General features: G+C 51.0%; 2 protein-coding genes across 2 annotated transcripts; one reads left to right on the forward strand and one right to left on the reverse strand.

Annotated features, from left to right (window-relative positions):
• Window positions 1-1100: 1100 nt before the first annotated feature.
• Window positions 1101-2453, reverse strand: FAM43A (family with sequence similarity 43 member A). Its single transcript, XM_084291775.1, has one exon. The coding sequence runs from the start codon at window positions 2321-2323 to the stop codon at window positions 1232-1234; it is 1092 nt and encodes a 363-aa protein (XP_084147901.1). The 5' UTR covers window positions 2324-2453; the 3' UTR covers window positions 1101-1231.
• Window positions 2454-7376: 4923 nt separating this feature from the next.
• On the forward strand, window positions 7377-19410 carry LSG1 (large 60S subunit nuclear export GTPase 1). The gene is made up of 14 exons (XM_084291839.1): window positions 7377-7471; window positions 7572-7689; window positions 7836-7956; window positions 8413-8499; window positions 9469-9555; window positions 11631-11691; window positions 12350-12526; window positions 13792-14208; window positions 14507-14608; window positions 15420-15563; window positions 15889-16012; window positions 16577-16656; window positions 17251-17424; window positions 18764-19410. The coding sequence occupies exons 1-14, from the start codon at window positions 7397-7399 to the stop codon at window positions 18941-18943; spliced, it is 1947 nt and encodes a 648-aa protein (XP_084147965.1). The 5' UTR covers window positions 7377-7396; the 3' UTR covers window positions 18944-19410.
• The last annotated feature ends 1992 nt before the right edge of the window (window positions 19411-21402 follow it).

A 21402-nucleotide genomic window follows, 5' to 3' on the forward strand; every position in this document is an offset into this window, starting at 1 on the left:
AAGAAGCAGCTTACCCAAGCACCATCATCCCATGCACCAGTCCCATCCCACTCCCACCTACCGAAGTGCCCAGCATCATCCCGGCCCTGCTGCAGTGGTGAGCCCAGCGGGGCACAGCCCAGGTGCTGCGGCTGAAGGCAGCCCTGGTGATTATAATAATTAGCAGTGATAGAAGAGCTACGATCCAGCAGCAGACACGAGGCCTCGTGCACGTTCCTGTCCCTGTTGGTACAGGCAATCCCATCCCCGTGTCTCAGAAAAGACCTTAAGCACCCCGTACAACGTGTCTCAAGGGAGCTAACCCCCCCCACTCCTTCCAGGAACGCACACAAACGAGGACAAATCACCACAGCGACCCCGGTTCTTTTAAATTATCGTCATCTTTATTTTCTTCACGTATGTGCAAACAGAGGAGATCGCGATGGTGGTGTTCTTAAAAATAACCCAATGTATTTGCATACATTTCCCTATGTACAGGTGAACAGCCACAAGTAGAGTTTTCTTTTGCACAGCAAAAGATCTAGAGCGTTGAGACCGGGGACAGGACCGGGGCCCAAAAAAAAAGAGGGTCTAAATTAAAAATAATAATAATAAAAAAAAATTCACAACAGTGCAAACCTCTCGGACACGACAGCACGATGGAGTGACTTTAATGTAGAAAACGGCGCCCCCCCGCACCCCCCTCCCCTCGGATGTGAGATTTCTGACTGTAAACAAGGCGCAACACCTCCCTCCTCCCTCCCTCCCTCCCCGGGGAAAGCTATTCCAGGAATTTGGCAGATCTTCAAGGGCTGAGCCGGAGGTAAACAGCCCGCAGCCACCTCCCGTCCTCGGGCCGCGGCAGCCCCCGGCCCCCGGTCTCGGGACGCGGCGGCGCCGCGGGGACCCGGTGCGCTCCCGGAGGGGCCGGGGGAGCTCGGAGGGACCCGGTGCGCTCCCGGAGGGGCCGGGGGGACCCGGAGGGGACCCGGAGGGGCCATGCACAACCGAGTGTGGGCCGCGCGGTGCCGCCGGAGGGGTCCCGGTGCTCCCCAGTGAAACCACGGGCTCCGGGAGGGGACACCGTGCGCTGACTGCGGAGGGGACCCGGTGCTCCCGGGGGGGCTCGGGGGCACCCCGGTGTTCCGAGGGCGGCCCGGCGGAGCCTCGCACTCCCGGCAGGGGCCATTCGCTGCCGGGGGGGCAGCCGGTGCCCCGGGCCGAGCCGTGCGCCCCCGGCGCCGCCGTGCGCTCAGCCGGTCTCCGGGTCGCCGGGGGGCGGCTGCTCGGCGCCGTTGCAGGCCGGGGCGGCGCCGTCGGGGCCGTTGCTCTCCAGGGAGGACTCGCTGCCCGTGCTCTCCCCGGAGAGCAGCCGCCGGACGCGGAGGTCGGCGCGCAGCGAGCGCAGGTCGTTGCCCAGGCTGAGCTCGCCCAGGTCGCGCAGGAGCTGGCCCAGCTCCGGAGCCTCGCCGCGGCCGGCGCCGGAGCGCAGCAGCTCGCCCTCGGGCTCGCCCAGCGCCTCCAGGATGTCCTCGCAGTCCTCGCAGTGCATGGCCCGCTCCTCCTGCTCCTCGCCCAGCAGGTCCTCGGTGATGGAGCCCAGCTTGGGCGCGCTGCGGCTCCGCTCCACCGGCGGCTTGTAGCAGCACTGCCCGTTGAGCAGCTTGCGCAGCGGCACCAGCGGGATGCTCTGCTCGCCCACCAGCTGCTGCTGCTGGTGCCGCGCGTCGTCCCGCTTCTTCAGGCGCCGGAACTCGGCCAGCGCCGTGGCCGAGGTCTGGTAGAGCAGCAGGGCCATGGCCTTCGCCTTCTCGGGCTTGGAGACCAGCACGGCGTGGCAGCGCAGCATCACCGCCTTGTGCTTCAGCTCGTGGCGGTAGATCCAGGCGAAGACGCGGGGCAGGCGCGGGTCGGCCACGCAGTAGGTGACGCGGTGCAGCAGGTAGAGGTGGCCGGGCCGCCGCAGCCCCTTGTCCTCGGCGTGGGCCATGCGGATGCCCTGCGCGCTGATGGTCAGCTTCATCTTGGTGCCCTGCCGGCCGGCCTCGCTCTTGCTCCAGATCTTGCAGACGGCCAGGTCGGTGCAGCCCTCGCCCTTGGACTGGATGGTGGTGGCGTTGCCCAGGTAGAGCACGGTGTACGTGGGATCCTCGCTGGTCACGCGGAATTTCCGCCGCTTGGAGCGGAACATGCTGCCCACGCGGTGCAGGGCGCTCTCGGGGCACGCTCGAGCCAGCGAGGTGAGCGCCGAGTAGTGCACGCTCACCGCGTAGCCCTTGGCCTTGCCCTGCCGCCTCGCCTCGCCGGCGCCCAGCTCCACCTTGCTCCGCTTCCAGGGCAGCATCGCCCCAGCCCAGCCTCGGCTACACGCCGCGCCGACGGCTCGGGCCGAGGGGGCTCATGCCACGGCGGGGGCGGCCGGGCTGCCCGCCCGCCTCACATCCTCGCGGGGCCGCGGACCGGAGATATAGGGCGGCTGCCGGCGCTCCGCGGGCGCGGAGAGGGGAGGCCCCGCGCACCGAGGGCGGAGCGCCCGCTGCCCGCGGCCCGCGGAGCCGCCGCCGCCGCCGCCGCTCCGCTCCGCTCTGCTCTGCGCCGCCGCCGCTGCTCTGCGGCCCCGGCCCCGGCCCCGGCACCGCCACCGCCACCGAGGGGCGGGCAGGGGGCGGTGTCAGCCCCGCCGCGCCGCCCCGCAGCGCCCCGGCCCCGCCGCCGTGCGCCCCCGCCGGGCGCCGCGCACCGGGCACCGCGCACCGGGCACCGGGGGGGTTGCGGTGGGGGGAGGCCGGCAGGTGCTGTGCGGCCCCCCCCGGTGCAGCAGGGAGAGCAGAAGCTTCCTGCAGCTCTCTGGTGGGGATGCTCGGGCACGGTCCCCTAAAGCAGAGCTTCAGAAAAGGCGGCCCCCGGCTGCTCGCCGCAGCTTCCCGCAGCGGTGTCCTGCCCTCTGCGGAGCGAGTCCCGAGCTGCTTTGTAGGGGTGTCCAGAAGCGCTCGGCGGAACGGGAGCGAATACTTATTAATGCGGTAAAACAGGCAAAAGTGCGCTTAAATCGTCTGACAAATCGTTTACAGAGTTTGGATCAATTAGAGCTAATTGGCGTTATTATTATTGCATCGTGCCACCTAGCAGCGTGCCCGGGAACTGCAGGCAACCGCGGCGGCCGGGGCCCATTGCTCGGAGCCCAGCAGCCCGCCTGCTTCCCCTCCAAACCGGCCCCGCACCGCGGGCAGCGCTGCAGACGCGGTCCCCAGGGGCCCAGCCCGGGCCGGCGGCAGGGACCCATGACCGCATCTGTTTCCAGAGGCGCTGCTGGGTGTGTGTCTGCAACACACGGCGTTTCCTGTCTCTGGCGGGTCTAGCGCAGCACTTTTGCAGGTTTAGAAAGTCTGTCGCTGGCTCTGGGAAGGGCAGGCTTTGTTTTCTGTCCTGGGTGTAAAGCCCTGCACCCTCTGAAATGCTGCTCTGGGCTCAGCACACGTACATGGGATGCTGGTTTCAGCGTCGCCCATCACAGAGCCCGACGGGTGCCGCAGCCGGGGAGCAGCACCCAGCACAGCTGTCTGTGGGCCAGCCGAAAGTGCAGCTGCAGGGAAGGCGCCTTGTGGTTTAAACCCTGCCTCAGGATGGAAATTGTCTCAGCTCGGCTCCTAACTGTACTTTCTCACCGTTTGGAGTGACAGACCACTGCAGCCTTCCATGCTTCGTTAGTGGGCCTGATTAGCATCAGGACCGTCTCTGTCTGCTTTGGTTCGGGTCCGACCCCTTGTAGCCCTGAGCTGGGGGCTGTGCTGCGGTGTTTCCAGCCCAAGGCTGGGTGGTGCTGCTGCTGGGTGTCTGCACGAAGTCTGGCAGCACAGAGAGGCTCAGTTATGTCTGAGACACCAGCCCTAAGCGTGTGGATGCTCCCGTGGATGTCTGCGTTTCATTGCCAGGAGGGGAACCTGAGGTACAGCACGACAGCGGCCAGCCCTGCAGGGCCGGGACAAGCACAAGGCTCCCTGCGAGGACAGCAGGACCCGAGCTCTGCAGGGCATTCACTCCAGGGGCTTATCTACACAGCCCCGTAGCCCGGGGGGAGCCAAGCAGCCTGCTCTCCATTTACGTTACACACCAGCAGCTACTGAGCATCACCTGCCTCTGTGCGCCCGCCCGCCTGGAGAGCTTTTCCACGGCGTGGGAAAGTCTGGCAGATACAATCTCTCCCCAGCAGCCCAGCCTTCCCTGCTCACAGCCTGAGCTGCGGCGCTGTGCCTGGCCCTTGGCAGCACTGCCCCTTCCTGCCCTGCTCCACCCTCCTCCTCCTCGCTCTGCGGGGTGAGGCCCAGAGCTGCACCCCACTGCCGGCTGCGGGCTCGGGGTGTGCTGCTCATCGCCCCTGCCGGGACGTGTGCTGCCTGCCCCACTGGTGCTTCCCGGATGGGTGACACCCTGCGGGGAGCAGCCCCAGCACCAGGGTTGTTTCTGTGCCCTGCAGCTGGAGCTGGCGGAGGTCTGCGTGGCCGGGGAGGGCAGTGGGTGCTGCTTCTGCCCGAGCAGCCTGGCAACGGGGGAAAGTGGATGTGATGAGGCCGAAATAATTCATGGGGTTGTATCGATTTTGTCAGCATGTGAACACACCCTAGATAGCAGCAGATCTCATCTTGCTGCAGCAGACGAAGTGACACAGTCAAAGCGAAACGCTTCAAACCGGCATTTCGGTATTTTCCAAAACAAAGCGTTTTAGAGGCTCTGTAACTGTGATAAGTGGCGGAGCTTCAACCCTTTGTTCCCAAGTGGGACAAAGGAAGCGTTGAAATGTCAGGATTTCCCATGAAAACGAAAGCCTGAGCAGAGCCCAGGCCCCCGCAGGGCAGGACAAGTGCCGTGTGCCCTGCCGCAGTGCTGCTCCTCCAGCTCTCACCTGCTGCATGGAGCTGGGGCAGCCCGAGATGGGCTGGGCAGGGGGTGGCGTGAGGCACACCCCAGCTCTCAAGGAAAAGGGTCATTAATGGCCTTTAATTAACACCTCCTGCCACCCTGCGTGGGTGCCAAAGGTCATCAGCACCCCATCCTGATGGGCCAGGGCTTGGAAGGAGCGATGCCAGGAGGGCATGAGGAGCGCAGGGTGCCCACGCGGTGACAGCCCTGGGTCCCTTGGCGCACCGAGGGCTGCTGCTGGCACAGCTCGGGGTGCCGCAGCCCCGGGGCCGGGGATGTGCCTCTGGGCAGGGCAGCTGAGGCCGCGGCGGTCGCGGCACACCTCTGCCACCGCAGTTGTTTTTCAGACACCGAGGGCGGGCACACCCCGCTTCCTGCAAAGGCAGCCCCGTGCTTCCTGCGCCCGCTGCTATAATTAGAAGGGCAGCGGGGGGCAGAGCCCCCAGGAGGTGCTCACAGACCGTGCCAAGCATCTGACCTCCTGCTGTGCCAGCAGCTAAGGGGCAGAGGTGGCGTCAGGGCGGTGTCCTCTGCCTGACGTCCCAGTGCCACGAGGGCTGCCCCTGTCCGTATGGAGGGGACCGGGGAGCCATGGGGCAGCGGGGCTGAGTCCGGGTCGAGCCAGTGCCTGGGAAGCTGGAGAAATCCCCTGCCTGCTCCGATGCACGTGGCCCTGCCTGATTAACCTTCCCCCACCCCAACAGGCAGGAAGGTGATTTTATCTTCGTGTGGCTGGTGGAATAAGCGGAGTCTGAAAAACTTGCTGGAGGGCACCAGCAGGGTTGGTGCCTTCCCAGCACTCAGCCTGCTCCTGGAGAGGAGTGAGCTCACTCCCAAAAGACCAGGCTCCCCCTTTTCCTGGTGGTCCCAGGCGCAGGATGGTTTCAGCCCGTCCTGTGGCACGTCATGGTGGCCCTTCTGCCAGGCCCAGGGCTCCTCTGGCACCTCTGTCCCACCCGTGAGGACAGCCTGGTGCTGCTGCTGGCTCTGCGTGTCAGTTTGTCCCCTCCCTGGCCAGCCCTGTCCCAGCTGCTCTTCAGACCCTGGGTGAATACATGGTGCCCTCCTGCCCGGCAGGAGCCCTGCCGCTCTTCAGGCCCATCTCCCTGCCGTGCTGACACGTGTCTGACTGCAGCTGCAAACAAGGGGATTCAGGCAGATGCAATGCTGCACAGAGCAGAACCGTCCGTGTGTCCTTTCAGGGGTGCCTTGGGGGGCAGGGGGTGGTTCTTAGTCTATCTGCTTGTCAGGCTTGAGCCGGTAATACCGCTGAATCAAGCATTGTGAAACCGCGTGAATAATGAATAGCCATCACATGAATATTTCAGAGACACAGTCCTGAGATCTCCCAGTGCTGCCTTAAAGGAAAATGGAGGAAAAGTTGTCCAGAAAGAACAATGTTTCCTTTAGGCAAAATGCACTGGCACTGCTGGCTTTTGAAAATGAGCTGCTGCTACTAAATAATTCTCGGGATTTGCATGAAAAACTGGAGCAATGGTTTTGCTCCAAGGCAGAAGAAGTTGGGAGGGAAGCCAGCCTTTTTGGTACTAGCAGATGATTACCCCACTGTGGAAGGGGAGCAGACTTTGCCTTTGTCTATCCAGGATTTTTTGTGAGCAGTCCCAGCAGCTGTGGCTGCCCTCCAGCCAGCCAGGCGCTCTGTTAACATGGAGCAGAGGAGCCTGGTGGTGCAGCCAAGCAGGGCTGTGCTGCTGGAGGTTTTGTACTCATCTCCTCCGTGCTGTCCTGAGCTCTCAGCCCCTAATGTATGTGCATGGGTATCCAGGCCACCTCTACGCAGCTCCTGTGTCTTCTCCTAGAAGACATTTACTCCTCCTCAGTAAATGACATCTAGGAGAAGCAGGTTGCCAGGTGAGGTACAACCAAAAGAAACCCATCCTGCTCAGGTAGACACAGCACAGCGATGGGTGGGCTGGGGAATGCTGCAGTTAAAAATAGGGAATTAAGGACCTGGGCGAGACTTGGCTGTCTCTGTCACTTGGCCACCTAGTCTGCATCTCCCTCAGCACTGCTCTGTGCTGTGACCCTTGCTGATGCACCCTGCTGAAGGCCTGAGGTGGGTTTGTGGAAGGAGGCTGGATGAAAGCCGGTGAGGTGCTGAGCAGCGGGTCGTTGGCTCAGTCCTCTGCTGAGGGTCCCCTGAGGCACCAGGACCACCGTGTGCCCTCTGTGTGGTGGTTTTGGGGGAAAAAACGAGGGGAAAGAGGCAGCTGAGCGGGCTGCGGGCGTCCCACCGAGCCTTTCTTTCTTTGCACACAGGGACAGCCGGCGGGACAGGGCAGCGAGCGGCGGCCGCGGGGCTGGGCAGGGCACACAGAGGGGACAACGGGGACGCAGGACGGGGACAAGGGGAGACCCGGGACGGCCACAGGGCCACCGGGCGGAACCTTCCCTCCCCGGAACGGCGCAGCGGGGCCGCGGCGGAGCGGCGGCTGCGGGGAGCTCCGGTTGCCGGGGCGGCCGGTTCCGGGCGGGCCGCATGGGGAGGAAGCGGGGCGCGGGGCTCGGCCGCTGCCTGCAGCGGGGCGCGGGGCGCCGCGGGGCCGCCTCATGGGTAGGGCGGCGGGGATGGGGCCGGGGGTGCATGGCCGGGGGTGTATGGCCGGGGGGGTATCGGTGCGGGCTAACGGCGGCCTCTTGTCCCGTCCCGGCAGCGGCACGCCAGCGAGGTGGGCGACGAGGCTGGCCCCGAGCAGCGGTCGGCGGTGGAGCAGAGCCCGCTGGAGGAGTTCCTGGCCACGGCCGAGCTGGCCGGCACCCGCTTCGTGGCCGGTGAGGGGCTGGAAAGGGCCGGGGGGGGGCTGTGGGGCTGTGGGGATGGGGCAGGGGGGCTGGGGTAATGGGGGCAGGCAGCAGGGGTGCTGCCAGGCACATCAGGCTCTGCGTGATCTCCTCTGTCTGTCTGTCCCGTCCCTCAGAGCGGCTGAACATCCAGTTTGTGTCTGCACAGAGCCGCACTGGGCTGCTCACGGCGCAGGAGGCCCAGCACGTCCAGCAGCTGCACGAGGAGAACCGGCGGTTCCTGCGCATCCCGAGGAGGTGGGTGATGCTGGGCTGGGTGCCCGCTGAGGTGGTGAGCTCCCGTGTGGGCTCTGTCAGCCTGGGGACGCTGCTTTGTCAGCCCCGTGTTTTGGGGGGTGCCGTGACCTGGCCTTCCACCCAGCAAACCTTTCAGACCTTTTATGCGCAGTAGACAGAGAGGTGAATCCTCTGCTTTCAACGCCCTGCAAATCTCAGCTGGGGAGATCAACTGTGTGAGATACGCTGTGTGTAGGGTAATGTCCATTTCGCTTTAGCTGGCGGGGTTTAAAGGGACCAAGGAAATGAGAAGTACTTAAAGCAGCAGAAAATAGTTGCCTGTACGTGTGACCTACAACCACGTCACTGTAACTGAGTGTGTGGTACCTGTGTTCTTTGTAGATGCTTGCTATAATAATATAACTGGTATAACCACTAAAACTTTTGACCATCTGCTCCAAAATGCGTTTGTTGCAGGCCATATTGGGATAGGACAACCAGTGCAGAAGACTTGAAACAAGCTGAGAGGGAAAGCTTTCTTGAATGGAGGCGGCAGCTTGCCCAGTGAGTATGCACTTGCGTGTGTGTGGTGTATGGCTGTTCAGACTTGGACCCTTCCCCAGGAAGAGATGGGTTATACTTATCCTTGTTAGACATCTAAAATTAACCTCTTCTCAGTGGCTCCTTGTACTTCTTCTAGAAGGTTGGACATCCCAGTCACAGTACAGACACACCTTTGTGGTGAGCTGCACGTAGTTCTACTGTGCGTGCACATTCTTGTACTGCTTACAGCCCAAATTCTTGCAGTGCTTACCCATAGCTGCTGTTTCTCAATATCCAAACTTTGTTATCTGCTTTATTAAAAGTACTGCATTCAGCCTTGCCCCTGTGATTCCCTAATGTTCACGACGGAGTGTGTTGTGCTCTTGACTTTGGAGTGATGAATGTGTCATCTAAGAGCAGCAGTGCTGCCCTGAGAGTGGTGCTGCCAGCTCTGTCTACAGCAGATTGTGCTGGTCCTGTGCTGCCTCTGCTGGCCTGGGGAGTTAGGTTGTATCAGCATGCACACAGTGAGCCTGCTTTGCCCTGAGCAAAGTCGCTCGGGCTCTGCTAATAGTGAGTTAAAGATTGTATAGAGCTATTTCAGGTATTGTCCTGAAATACATTATTTTCTCAAGGTGATACTTGGTTGCGTAATAACTGCTGGCATTTGGGATAACTTCCCAGGTTCGTTACTGCAGCTCTGAAATTTCACAGGAAGTCTTTTGATGAGTTTTTGCCCTTTTCATTATTTACTGTTTCCCTGTTGGTACAGTCAGGAGCCATTGTGTTCCTATTGAATCAGTGCCACTGACATGACTTTACCTGGGTGCCTCATCTATTTGCAAAACTAGCAGAAACAGTACCTGCATTTGAGTCTGATTTTGATAGCTCTCTCTGTAACTAAAGTCTCTTGGGCCTAAGGAAGAGCCAGTGGTGTGCTTTTTGCCTGACGTGCACCGAATATGATGTCTTTACTCTGTTTTACCATAGCCTTGAGGAAGAAAAAAAGTTAATTCTAACCCCATTTGAACGGAACTTGGAGTTTTGGCGTCAACTTTGGAGAGTCATTGAAAGAAGGTAAAAAAAAAAAAAAATTACTGCCTGCTTTTTAAAAGTAACGTTTAATGTTTTTTCCTGAACTGAAGTTTTTGAGCCACATATCAAGTTTCTGAGCACTGGAAAAGCAATTACAGTAAGTAATGTTCTGTTATCAGCACCGAAGTGATTTTGTTTTGAAGCGATCAAAAGGTGACGTCAGGAAGAGCAGCTGATAGTGCACGCTAGCTCTCAGCATGGCAATTCTGCAGACAGTTCACTGTGAGTCTCCAGTGATTCTTCAGATGCTGCTGCTCTTGGCTTCTTCCAGTAACTCTGTGTGGGAGGCATCTTCTAAGAATGTTTCTTTGAGCTCTTATGCCAAGATTAACCCTTGCCCCTCTCTTTTAACCGCACAGTTGTATCCTGACTTCCAGGGGCAGGAGAGAAGGGAGAAAAACGAAGTAGCATTTGGAAAGAAAGAGCCTCTTGGTCTTTGGCTTCTCGTCATGCAGAGAAATTGCAGCAGTGCACAAAAGGCAGCAGCCTGTCATATCACAGAAATAGCTTTGTTTGCTCTGCAGAGCTGTAATACAATAGGAGTGCTTTTTCCTAAGTTAATCTGACTGGGGCATTTAATTTCACTAGTAATTAAGTTTGAGAATCTCTTCTGATTTTCTTAAAATTGAAAAATACTTCATCAGTGAGGTCATGGTGAGCTGATCCTTTCACAGAAGTGTCTTTGTGCTGGGTGCTACCAGGGCTTTGAGTTTGTGAGGGCTGGGTCAGGAGCATCTGCTACAGCATATCATGATGTGCCCTATGAGTGTGTGTTTTGAGACTGGAAAGTGTTATTAATGTTTTTTGGCTCTTCTTGCAGCTCTTTATTTCAGGTAGGGTGAGTATACTGTCTTAGAACCTAATGGGAAAGTCACCCAGTCCCTTCTGTTGCCAGTTAGATTTGATTCATTGTCAGCCTTTTCTCATCACTGTTTCAAGCTAGTTCCCAGCAGTGTCATTCAATGACTTTTCTGTATCCTATCGCAGTACATGGTGTCATTTGTCTTTCAAATTGATCTCTGAATTTCTGTAAATGTGCAATACTTTGTACCCATGTGACTTATGTAATGACTTCCTTGGGGTTTCTTATTTATTTATTTTTAAGTAATTGTCTTGTGAGACTTTAAATCCCGCCGTTCAACCTGTAGTGTTCTGAAGTTGTCTGGAGCTAACAGAAAACAACAAATAGAATCATCAAACAAATAAAATCAGCATCTGCTAACCAGTATTTTAAATCAAGTAACTGGAGAAGTTCTAGTGGAAGATGATGTAGTTATATTTTCCCACCCTTTTGAAAGAAGAGACATGAATGCTCATATCTGAAGCCATTGCATTTAATTTGCACATAGAACTGATGAGTCTTTGTCATGTATGTGGTGGCAGCCTGATGGCTGGATTTCTTAAAAGCAGACTTACAAGGCCTTTCTTACATGGAGGAACAACATGTTTTATTGAAGTGTAAGACTTCTTCCACTGTTCTATGCTTTTTGTGAAGCAAAGAGTACAAAAGAAATTTTGAAGATACCTGACAGCAAATGCTCAGTATCTTCAGGTCATTTGTTGGAGACTTTGTACATCTTCCCCCATGCAAAGGGGACAACAGTGTTCTGGAAAATCTTCTTGTGTAGGAAAACCACCTCTTCTTCCTCTGTAGCACATTGCTGCAGTTTGGGTCTGAGAACAGATAGAGACAAAGCTATGTAACATTCTGAGTGATAGAATACTTGTAGTCTTGTTCTTGCCTGCTGAACATTTCCAAAGGTTAGATGGCAAACCATGTATACCTGCTTTCCCTTTGCTTACTGTGCCGGAGAATTAGCTGAGCAAGACAAGCAAAAGTATTGCACAGCAATGCTGCCTTGTGGCATGAATGTGGCTCTCTTAGGGCATGTGGAATGCTAAGACACTTTGTTAATTCAGTAAAGGTACATAATAAGATAATATAATTAAAACAGGTAAAATTCATTTAAAAAATGAAAGTAAGTAAAGTGTTCTTGCTTTTTTTTGTGGCAGTGTAAGGAGGAGTATTTCATGGGGCTTCTTTTTATTTTTTGCAGCGACATTGTAGTCCAGATTGTGGATGCTCGAAACCCCCTTCTGTTTAGATGCCAAGATCTGGTAAGTAAACTACCTTCTTGACTATTTTCATTTTTATTTCTGAGAGTTTATTCATGTGATTTATTTTCTTTCAATACATTAAGCCACATATGCTGAAGCTGTTCAGCTGTTGTGTTTAACTGGATACCTTACTATTCAAGGATTCTGGCATTACATTATTTTTCTTAAGTGCTTTTTGATATTTCACGCAAAACATAGTTGATTTAGAGACAGTTCTGTTGGTGTTATATTGCAGATATATTTCTGCTCCTGACTGTGCTCTGGAAGTGTCCACACTTAACCATCCATTTTTATTCCATCATGCAGTGCAGTCAATGCATTCATCATTGCATTGCGTCAGTGCAATATGAAATTACTCAAACGGTCGATCCTAAGAGTTCTTGCTGTGAGGTGCTGGTTAATGTCTTGCCATCAATCTAAGCAGGCAAGACGTTTGCACGCATGGCCAGAAACAACCTGTATTGCAGTGGTTGCGTGCTCCCATTTGTGCCTGTGGTGTCTGCTCAACACCAGATCTATCTAGCCCAAGGGCCAGTAAGCTTAGCTACACTCGCATGGAGCTGGATGTGACAACTTGCCTTGCTGCTTTTATATCGCCTTGTGGGAGGAGTCCAGACCAGAGTAAGAACTACTTTTTTTTTCCTCTTATTTTCTTCAGGAAAGTTATGTCAAGGAAGTCAGCAGCGACAAGGAGAACATGATCCTGATAAACAAAGCGGATTTGCTGAGTGAAGAGCAGCGGGCTGCTTGGGCACAGTTCTTTGAGAAAGAGGGCGTAAAAGTGGTGTTCTGGTCAGCTTTGGCAGAGTGCAAACGGCTATCTGGAGAAGAGAAGGTACTGTAAATGACCAGTTCGAACTGGGTGTGTGCTGGCTGCCTCTGGTAACTTGTTTTGCAGTTAAGCTTGTGATATACCTGAGCTCCTTTCTAGGAAAGAAAGGCAGAGGCTTTGTCTCGTGGAAGGATTTCTCTGCGGACCTGACTGGCTCTAAAACAGCATTTTAATAACTGATTCAGAGACAAAAACGAGGAAATTAAAATGGTGAATGAAGCGGTACACCTTTCTGTCGCTGTTCATAGAGCTTGCAATTTCAAAGTTAATGAAATGGTAAAGAATATTGAAGTAGAATGTGAATTTGTTTCTTGAACTTACTGATGAATAGCTACAGAAACAGTCCTTGTATATCTGTCTGTAAACAATACCTCAATGAGTTGGAATCCTTTCCAAGAGGGATGCTGTGAGGTATGTGGTTATCTATACAGAGGATTTTTCTCTCCTGCTGAGTTGTGGTGTTTCTTTGAGAACCTAAAGTAACTGAGAAACCTTTCTTGCACAGTGGAACAAAATGTGTTGCTGCCTCAAGTTATATGTTATCAATAAATTCCACTTTCAGGGTTTGCTAGGTTCTTCTGTTAGAGCCATTGCCACTCAGCTATGGAATATCCATTATCTCCTTTCAAAAATATGTAGCCTGTTCAGCTGGTTCACAGTTCTTGGATAAAATGTTTTTACAGATTGATGTAAAATGTGTTGGTTCTCTTGTCTTTTTTTTTTTTTTTTTTTTTTTAAAAGTCAAAATTACTGCCCTTATGAAAAGGTCTTTATGTTTAAATGTGAACTGCTTGCAGGGAAGAAATGTAATGGTTTAGACTAAAAATGAGACAGCTAGAAATTATTGTTATGTTTAGATACGAGACAGAACATTTTTGTGTTCTGGACATCTGGAAATTTTTTCATTCCTATTACTAGGAACATTTGACAAATTAAAAAAAATTATTTGCTGGGCTCTGCTGCTGCTATGTGTAAGGAAGTGAGCGTGTGCACGCTGACAATTGTGGTCCTGGAGAGAGATATCTCTAATACCTTCACAGTGAAGCTAACAATACAATCAGGAATATTTTTTTCAGTCTCCTAAAGTGGGTTAGTTTTTTCCAAATCCTTGTTAAGACCCCTAAAAAAAACGTGAGACATTAGGACTGGATTGTCAGTCCTTGGGATCTGGGTAATGAAAAAATATGCGATTGCACTGCATTAAGTACAGTAAAGTACAAGACTTAGAACCACCTTTAAATTTCACCTGTGAAATACTGTTCACACAGGAACTAGGTACTGAAGATGTAGCAGAGGACCTGAGTGATTCTGAGGAGGAAAGCTCCAGTCAAGAAGAAGATGACACAGTAGACAATAGTGCAGAAAGCACATCCACAGGCAGTGCTTTGCAATACCAAGTTCTGGTTAGTGATGATGACAGTAGTGACGAATATGAAGACTGTGAAGATGATGAAGAGGATGCCTGGCAAACCTGTTCTGAAGATGAAGGTGGGGGCAAAGTAAATGGTATTGCCCCAAAGAGAGTAGAAAGAACTGATGGTACTGCAGTGCAACATGCAGTGCAGGAGCAGAAAAGGAACATCAAGAACTTCAGCCACCTGGTACAGAGAAATGAACTGCTGGAGATCTTCAAAACCATGCACAATGGACCAAGGGTGAAGGATGGGGAAGTAAATGTTGGACTGGTGAGTTGGACCTTGTGCTTAAAATGGAACTTGCTAAATCTAAGTTTTAATTCCGTATACCTTCCATGGGCAATGTTCATCCTGTAACCTGGCTTTGTGTAAGGATAAAAAAAACTAGCAAGCACAAGTTACTAAGGGTTTTGTGGAAAGATTAATTCTACGGTGTTGGAACTTGGTATTCTTTGCTGCTGACCTGATTTTTCAATACTATTTATTAAAGTGCTTTTGTCAGAGCTCTGCTGGTATTCTGGAATGACCCTGCCTAATATCATTGTTACCATTCTACTTTGTTATCTAGGTGGGTTACCCTAACGTAGGCAAAAGTTCGACCATCAACACAATCCTTGGAGATAAGAAGGTGTCAGTGTCTGCTACACCAGGACGTACGAAACACTTTCAGGTATTGTTGACAAAGAGCTTTGCTTTATTTATTTTGTTCCCTGGTAGAAGAGAACTTCCTTGTGAAATAGTTGCAGCTGTGTGGACTCTCTGAGAACTGTCTGCCAACCTGAACTCTGCCCACCAGCATTTAAGTTGGAGAGAGTGGGCTCGGTGTATATCATTTTGAAACTTGAGTCCTTGCTTCCAAACTCTTGTTATGCTTTGAGGATCTTTCAAGAGAGCTGCTGTGCAGTGGAATATATTTTCTCTGTCTTAATTTTATTTAGGTAGCTTGGCCCTTCTTTTTTCAACTCTGGCCTTGAGGAGAGAACCTTTGAAAACTAAGTGCTCCTCTGAGTAGCTTAAGGTCATGCTTCAAACCAACCTTCTTGTCCTCAGTCATTGCTATGAATAAGTCTAGTTATGCCTGATGTTGATCAAGTTCATAATTTTGGGTTGGCAGCTCCAGCGCTACAGTGAACGTTGTGATGTTTGTACTTCTGCAGTCTCCTGCCTATTTCGAAAGGTCCAACACCTTAAAGGTTTCTGGAGTGCTTCTCCTCTGACAGGCAGTGACCCAACAGACTGGAGAGCTGAAGATCTTGCTGCCCCCATCTGGACACCTTATTTATGAACCCTGGAAGTGTTGCTGTCTTTGACGTGGGATTTTTTTAATTCACTGGCTGGGGCCGGCAGGGCAGATAGCTGTTAGTAAAATTTCTGCTTATTCTCATTTGCATCTCTGTTTCATCAGTGCATTTGATCTCGTTTCTTTTTCCTTCGTGGACACTGCCTCGCCTTGGTGAACTCATTGGTTATTTCTTGTGTAGACCCTGTATGTGGAGCCTGGCCTGTGCCTCTGTGACTGCCCTGGTCTGGTGATGCCATCTTTCATCTCCACCAAAGCAGAGATGATTTGTTCTGGGATTCTGCCTATAGACCAGATGAGGGACCACGTCCCCCCCATTTCTTTAATATCCTTTGCATGGGATTTGTGAGGGTGGCTGCAAGTGTTGAATATGGAATATGGGATGTAGCATGTTCCAGCCCTGGTAGGCATTTGTGTGGTCATGCATTGAGAGCATATTGGATAAAACAGCCCTGCTGGGTTTGTTGTTCCCTGCCTCATTTTTGGTTTATCCTGTTAGCAGAGTTGCATTGTTTTTTTTGACCAAAAAAAAAAAAAAAATTTTGCATTGTGCCAAAATCCATAACCATTTCTAACGTGCACTTGGAGTGACATGGGCAGGATTACTCATGTAGCCGAAAAGCACAAGGTGGTTTCCTTCACTAGCTTACGTTTGCCAGCATATCCCACGAAACATTTTGGAAGCAACCTATGGAATAAGTATCATAAGGCCAAGGGAAGATGAGGATCCAGATCGAAAGCCAACAGCTGAAGAGCTGCTAACAGCATACGGATGTAAGTGATGATACCTTTAAAACCTTTACTTTGTGCCTGCTCCTGAACATGGCGGCAGGAGAACAGCTGTAGTGTTTTTATTGAGGAGGTTCATGAAATGACCTGCCAGTCTGTGTAGTACGCTGCTGTATCCTTGAAGCTACCAGTTGTTCTCTGGCACTCTCGTCCTTATTGATACCTCCCATCAACTGTGGCTTGAATTAGGCTGTGAAGAATGCAGTGAAGGTTTATGTTCCTTGTCTGATTCTTTGATGCAGCTTATCTTTAGTTTTAAAAAGAAATTAAAAAAAAACACACAGATTTTCTGGTGGTAGGAAGATGTCAGCTCACATCATTCCTTTTAGGTTAGGATGCTTCTGCATTTCTTCTGCAGTCAGCAAAATTCTCCTTTACTTCATGCTTTCCCCAACAGAAACCTCTTTCTGAGGGAGTGTGTTGTGTTTGTTTATTTGTTTTTGTTTTTTTGTTTTTCGAGGAAGAATACAAACGTGCAGTTAGGCAGACAAGAAGAATGTGTTAATTCTCTTGTACTGACATGGAATGTACTTCTGATTTGTCTTCCAGATATGAGAGGCTTTATGACAGCCCATGGACAGCCAGACCAGCCAAGATCAGCTAGATACGTGTTAAAAGACTACGTCAATGTAAGTTCTTTCTGCATCTGTGTTTTCCTTCCTGATAAGAGGTGAACTGAAGGTTTCACTCCAGCATGAAGAATAACAATAAAGTGAATTCACTTTCTTTGGATAAAATCGCTGTACATTAAAATACTCCTTAAATCATACTATTTTGATGTTTTAAATAAATGGAATCATGATCCCTTTAAAAGAGGGAGCAGGTATTCTGGAAATGAAACCATTTTGTTTAGTTGGGTCAATATTTGGCACAAAGGACTGCAGTTCTGAGTGTTGTAGTACTGCATGCTTCTACAGCACCTCTCAGCAACATATCACTGAGTATTTCTTAATAGGATATTCCAGTACTCCTCTGAGAGTTTCGTACTGCATTGCTCAAAGCTGAATGTTGCAGCTGAGAGTGATGCTTTCAAGTGGGACAGTGCTTTAACTTAAAAGTTGAACCAGGGGTTTGCCTGGAAAGAGACACCAGGTGTACTGATAGTCTGCCAGTGTGAGGCTCTGAACTTCTGGGGGCCCTTCTTAGCTCTGAAGTTGTTCTTTTTCCTCTCTGGGGGTCTCTCTGACTTTTTTGATAACAACTCAACACCACTGTTTTCACAGGGGAAGCTGTTATATTGCCATCCACCTCCTGGCATTGACCCAAACGATTTTCAGCACCAGCATAAAAGATGCCCAGACAGCAGAACTGTCCAGGCCAGCAGACAGGCGAAGCCTGAGAAGAATACCAAAGTAAAACAAATTGAAAATGTGGTGGACAAAACATTTTTCCACCAGGTAATTCCGGGGGAAATTTCAAAGGAATTTTTTACAGCGGCACTGGTGTGTCATAATTACTGGAAAAAATAGCTTTGAGGGTGGAGGGCTGCTGGGTTGAGTTAATGGTGTTAGACACCTAATTTCTACCCAAGAGCTCTGTGTTCTTTTTATTATCTCATAAGTCACTGGGAATGTCTTAGGTGACTGAAAGATAAGCTAATAAGGAGCACATAAGTTGATTTTAAAGTGTCAGCAGGGTGACCCTTGTCATTATGAGCCTAACATCAATCTTGAGCAAACAGGAGAATGACTGGGAAGAAAGACAAAGGAAAGAGGTGGTATGACACAGCAACCAACCAGGAGTGTGGTTTTGGACTAACAGGTCCTTCAAACTAACTTTTCTTTCTTGAGATCATGTATTTAGAGGGAGATGTAATAACCATCTTTAAGACAAGTTTAGTACTGTGAGGTTATTTTGATTCAGAACTTAAAATCAGAAAGAAAGAATAGAACATAGAAACTGATTTGAAATCGAGTTGAGAAGTCCTGAAGTGGAAAATGAGAATTTCTCTGAACGTACATGCTTGTTGTTAGGTCCCACAGGGATCTGTTCTGCACCTACACTACTGAAAAGAAATATTAATGACTTGTAGTGAAATGTCAAATGCATGACTGATGAAGTCTGCACACCTGACAGAGATCAGAATGGAGTGTTTAGCAGTGAAGTAAATGTGTCACAGCGTGATCCATTCAGCTTGAGTAGCTGGGTATGAACAGTATTTGTTTCAGTGCAGCTAAAGATAGTCATGCATTTTGAAACCAAGAATTCAGACCCTTTTCAGAAACAGCAAGCTGTTTCAGAAAGCTGTGACCTGAAAAGAATTTTTGGGATTACCAGACTCTTCCTCTGGCTGCCCAAAGTGCTGGCACGTCTGGCTGTGAGCCCCAGCAGTGCTACCCACGCTCCAGACTCCAGAAAGTTATTTTAGGTTCTGGCTTTCACAGATGCCAGATTTGTTTGCAGAGACAATGTGTTGTGTGCAAAGCAGAGACTGTGAGAATCAGTCCTAGCGCCACAGCTAATGTCTGTCGAAGTTCAGTGTCTTGTAAACACTCTGCCTCTGCTTGCAGCGGTGAGCACTGAGGACCTGGCTCAGTGAGGCATGGCTGCAGGCACAACTGGGAACTACTGGCAGACTTTACTCAGCTGCACAGCTTGACCTTTCCTGCAGCTCTGGAGCTGGGGCCTGAGCAGGTCTTGTAGAGTTTGAACTTGCCTGTGTCTGGTTTTATTAACATATCACAGTTCCTTGTGATTAAGTATCTTCTCATCTGGTCACTGTGTCTTCCTTTCCAGGAGAATGTTCGTGCCCTGATGAAAGGAGCCCGGGCTACAATGGGGTACCGGCCTGGCAGTGGCCTCGTGTCTGTGCCTACAGCCAATTCTGGCAATGTGGTGGGAAAGCCCTGGAAAAAACACGGGAATAGGAACAAGAAGGAGAAAGTTCGCAGGCTCACTAAGCATCTAGAGGCTTAGCCGTGCCACTACTATCTGGCTTTCCCAAGGCAGGGTCTGCACTGTCCTGCAGGCACGAACTAAGTGGGCATCACTGGCTCACCTGCAAGCTCTGTGCTCTGGTTGGCCTTGATAAGAATGGGCTCTGATACTCGGAGCTCATCCTTTCTGAGAATAAAAGAGACCTGGTCATTCGTGTTACCTGGAAGTCAGCCCGGACATTTGACTGCTGCTGAGAAGTCCTTTCAGTGGTAGAAGATAGGTGCAGAAGTGCTTTTTCCTTCCATAAAGGATGTATTTTATAACTAGGGATCAACGCTAGCCCTGTAAAACTTGACTAAAATCTTTAAACAGTTGAATCTTAATGAGTGATGTTTATTACACTGTGAGACACTATTGTTCATCCTCCGTTTTTGTAAGCTTATTTGTTGATTTGACAGAATACTTCAGTGTGTTGAAAAATTTCTTTAAAAGATCCTTTATTGCCTTCTTCCTTTTCTGCTCAGTGAGCCCTGTACTGTGAAATCCTGCACTGAAACCACTTCCTATCTCCCAGCCTAAGGCAGAGCAGAGCACAGAATGCCATGCGAGGAAAATGCTGCTTTTGTGTCCTTCACACTGAGCTGGTATCAGTTGTGTTCTGTGTGACTTCCCACTGGTATTTTAAAACACCAGTTCCACATGGCTGGCAAAAAAAAAAAAAATGGTGCTTATTTGTCCTAAAACATGTTTAGGATTTTACTTCACATGTTGTCATGTTCTGTCTTGCTGTTCTGCTATACATGGGTCTCGTCTCAGAAATGTCGTAACAGGTCTTAGTGCACACATTAGCATTTGATCCTAAGAAAACTGCTTACTTGGGGTCAGATGTGCGATTTACTTCTTGGTTGCCCTGCTGAGAAAATGTTTGTGTACGTGGTCAGTGCTTTTCGTTTCTAGTCCAGCATGGGAAGTAATGATAGGACTGGGAACACAAAGTCAGTTTCTGTTTTGCTTTTAGGTGGTGAAGCGCAGTGACAGATGTGGACGCGGGTCTCTGATACTAAAAAGAGAATGCTGTCCTGTAATTTTGTACTTTCCAGGCCTTAAGTGTGGATGGAAATATGAAAACAATTGCTGAGCAGAGCCACAGCAGATGTGGGGCATGCAAGCAACTGCTGTGGCCTTTGGGACCCTTTGTTGCTTGTCCTGTACAATTTTGCTGCGCTGTGCATACAGAGGGTCCCCTGACAGCAGCTTCTGTTTCCCCCTGAGTCACCTTGGCTCCTCTTTTCCCTTGAGTCTCTGCTCTGAAGTTTTTAATGGAATCATTGAAGGGGAAGATATTTCACTGCCACATGTAGAAGTCAAGCATAATTACACGGAACAAATACAGTCAGTGGTATTTTGAGTCAATGTCCCATAAAGGAAACTGGCTTCTCAGAAGAGGCTATTTTGTCTGGCTGGCCTGGAGAAGATGCTTTTTGCCTTTGTTTCCTGAAGAGAATGTGCCTCAGCCAAACCGGTCACTTACCAGACTTCCCCACCCTCCTCACGGGGATGTTTTGTGTTTTTGTTCCTACCACTATGCTAGGGACCTCATTGCTCAGAAACACCTCTTTTTGTTTTGTCTGAAGCTATTACTTGTCAGAATACCTGCCAAACTGAATTTGGGGTACCCTCTGTGTTTTTTTGTATTTTTTTTTCCTTTCAAAGCATTTTGCATTCTTAGTTGATGTTGCATCCACCAGAACTGGAGATTGGACCAGATGATCTTTCAAAGTCCCTTCCAATCCCTAGCATTCCGTGATTCTGTGAATTTTCGATATTCTCATCCTTTTCCTGCCACGTGGGTAGGGTTAGGTCTCTTGTGAGCCTCCTTGGTGGGCAGGCCCTTCCAAAGCCTCCTGCTTTGGACAATTCTGCTTGTTGCTCACAGAAACCCTTGGCCATGAGACTTGCTGAACCCCTGTGCTGTTTCCATGAGTGAACGGAGGACAGTGGAAATACAACTGAGTAAGTAATGTTTGCTCAAGTTCGTTACGTGCAGACTGCTGCTTGTGCTGAAAAGCTATTGCCTCTATAGAAGAAGGACCATTAAAAAAAAAAAGAGTTCTGGGCCCAAAAGCCTATTAATATTTATGCTGCTATTGAACAGTGGGCAAACTAAATAATAGGCAAGGACTGTGGTTAAATTAATGCCTTAATGCTTTCCTGTGGTGGTTTGGTCTGTTGCTGAACCGCATCCGCCCTGCCCTACCCTTGGTGGGGAATGCCAGGCTGGCCGTGTTGACAGCTCAGCACAGCAGCCACCAGCAGCTGCGAGGCGTGAGGCAATGCAGAGGCTGCTCTGCTGTCATGAGCCTGCACAAAGGAGACATTGTGCTTCCCTGCAGCCACCTGCTGAGTGAGCCCTTCTCCACTTCTCTTTCTGCAGGAGTCGAGTTGCTTTCTGCGGGAGTCAAGTTTCCATCTCTGAGTGCTGCTTTCTTAGGGCACCT

This window comes from Netta rufina (assembly GCF_964035555.1).
Source record: "Netta rufina genome assembly, chromosome: 9".
NCBI lineage: Eukaryota > Metazoa > Chordata > Aves > Anseriformes > Anatidae > Netta > Netta rufina.

What these genes read in the sequence shown, in the direction of transcription:
- FAM43A (XM_084291775.1), bottom strand. Translation starts at nt 2,323, where the DNA reads ATGCTGCCCTGGAAGCGGAGCAAGGTGGAGCTGGGCGCCGGCGAGGCG.
- LSG1 (XM_084291839.1), top strand. Translation starts at nt 7,397, where the DNA reads ATGGGGAGGAAGCGGGGCGCGGGGCTCGGCCGCTGCCTGCAGCGGGGC. An exon ending in TGGAGGCGGCAGCTTGCCCA is followed by an intron (nt 8,500 to 9,468) that starts GTGAGTATGCAC and finishes GTTTTACCATAG; the next exon opens with CCTTGAGGAAGAAAAAAAGT. An exon ending in GCTGCTAACAGCATACGGAT is followed by an intron (nt 16,013 to 16,576) that starts GTAAGTGATGAT and finishes TTTGTCTTCCAG; the next exon opens with ATATGAGAGGCTTTATGACA.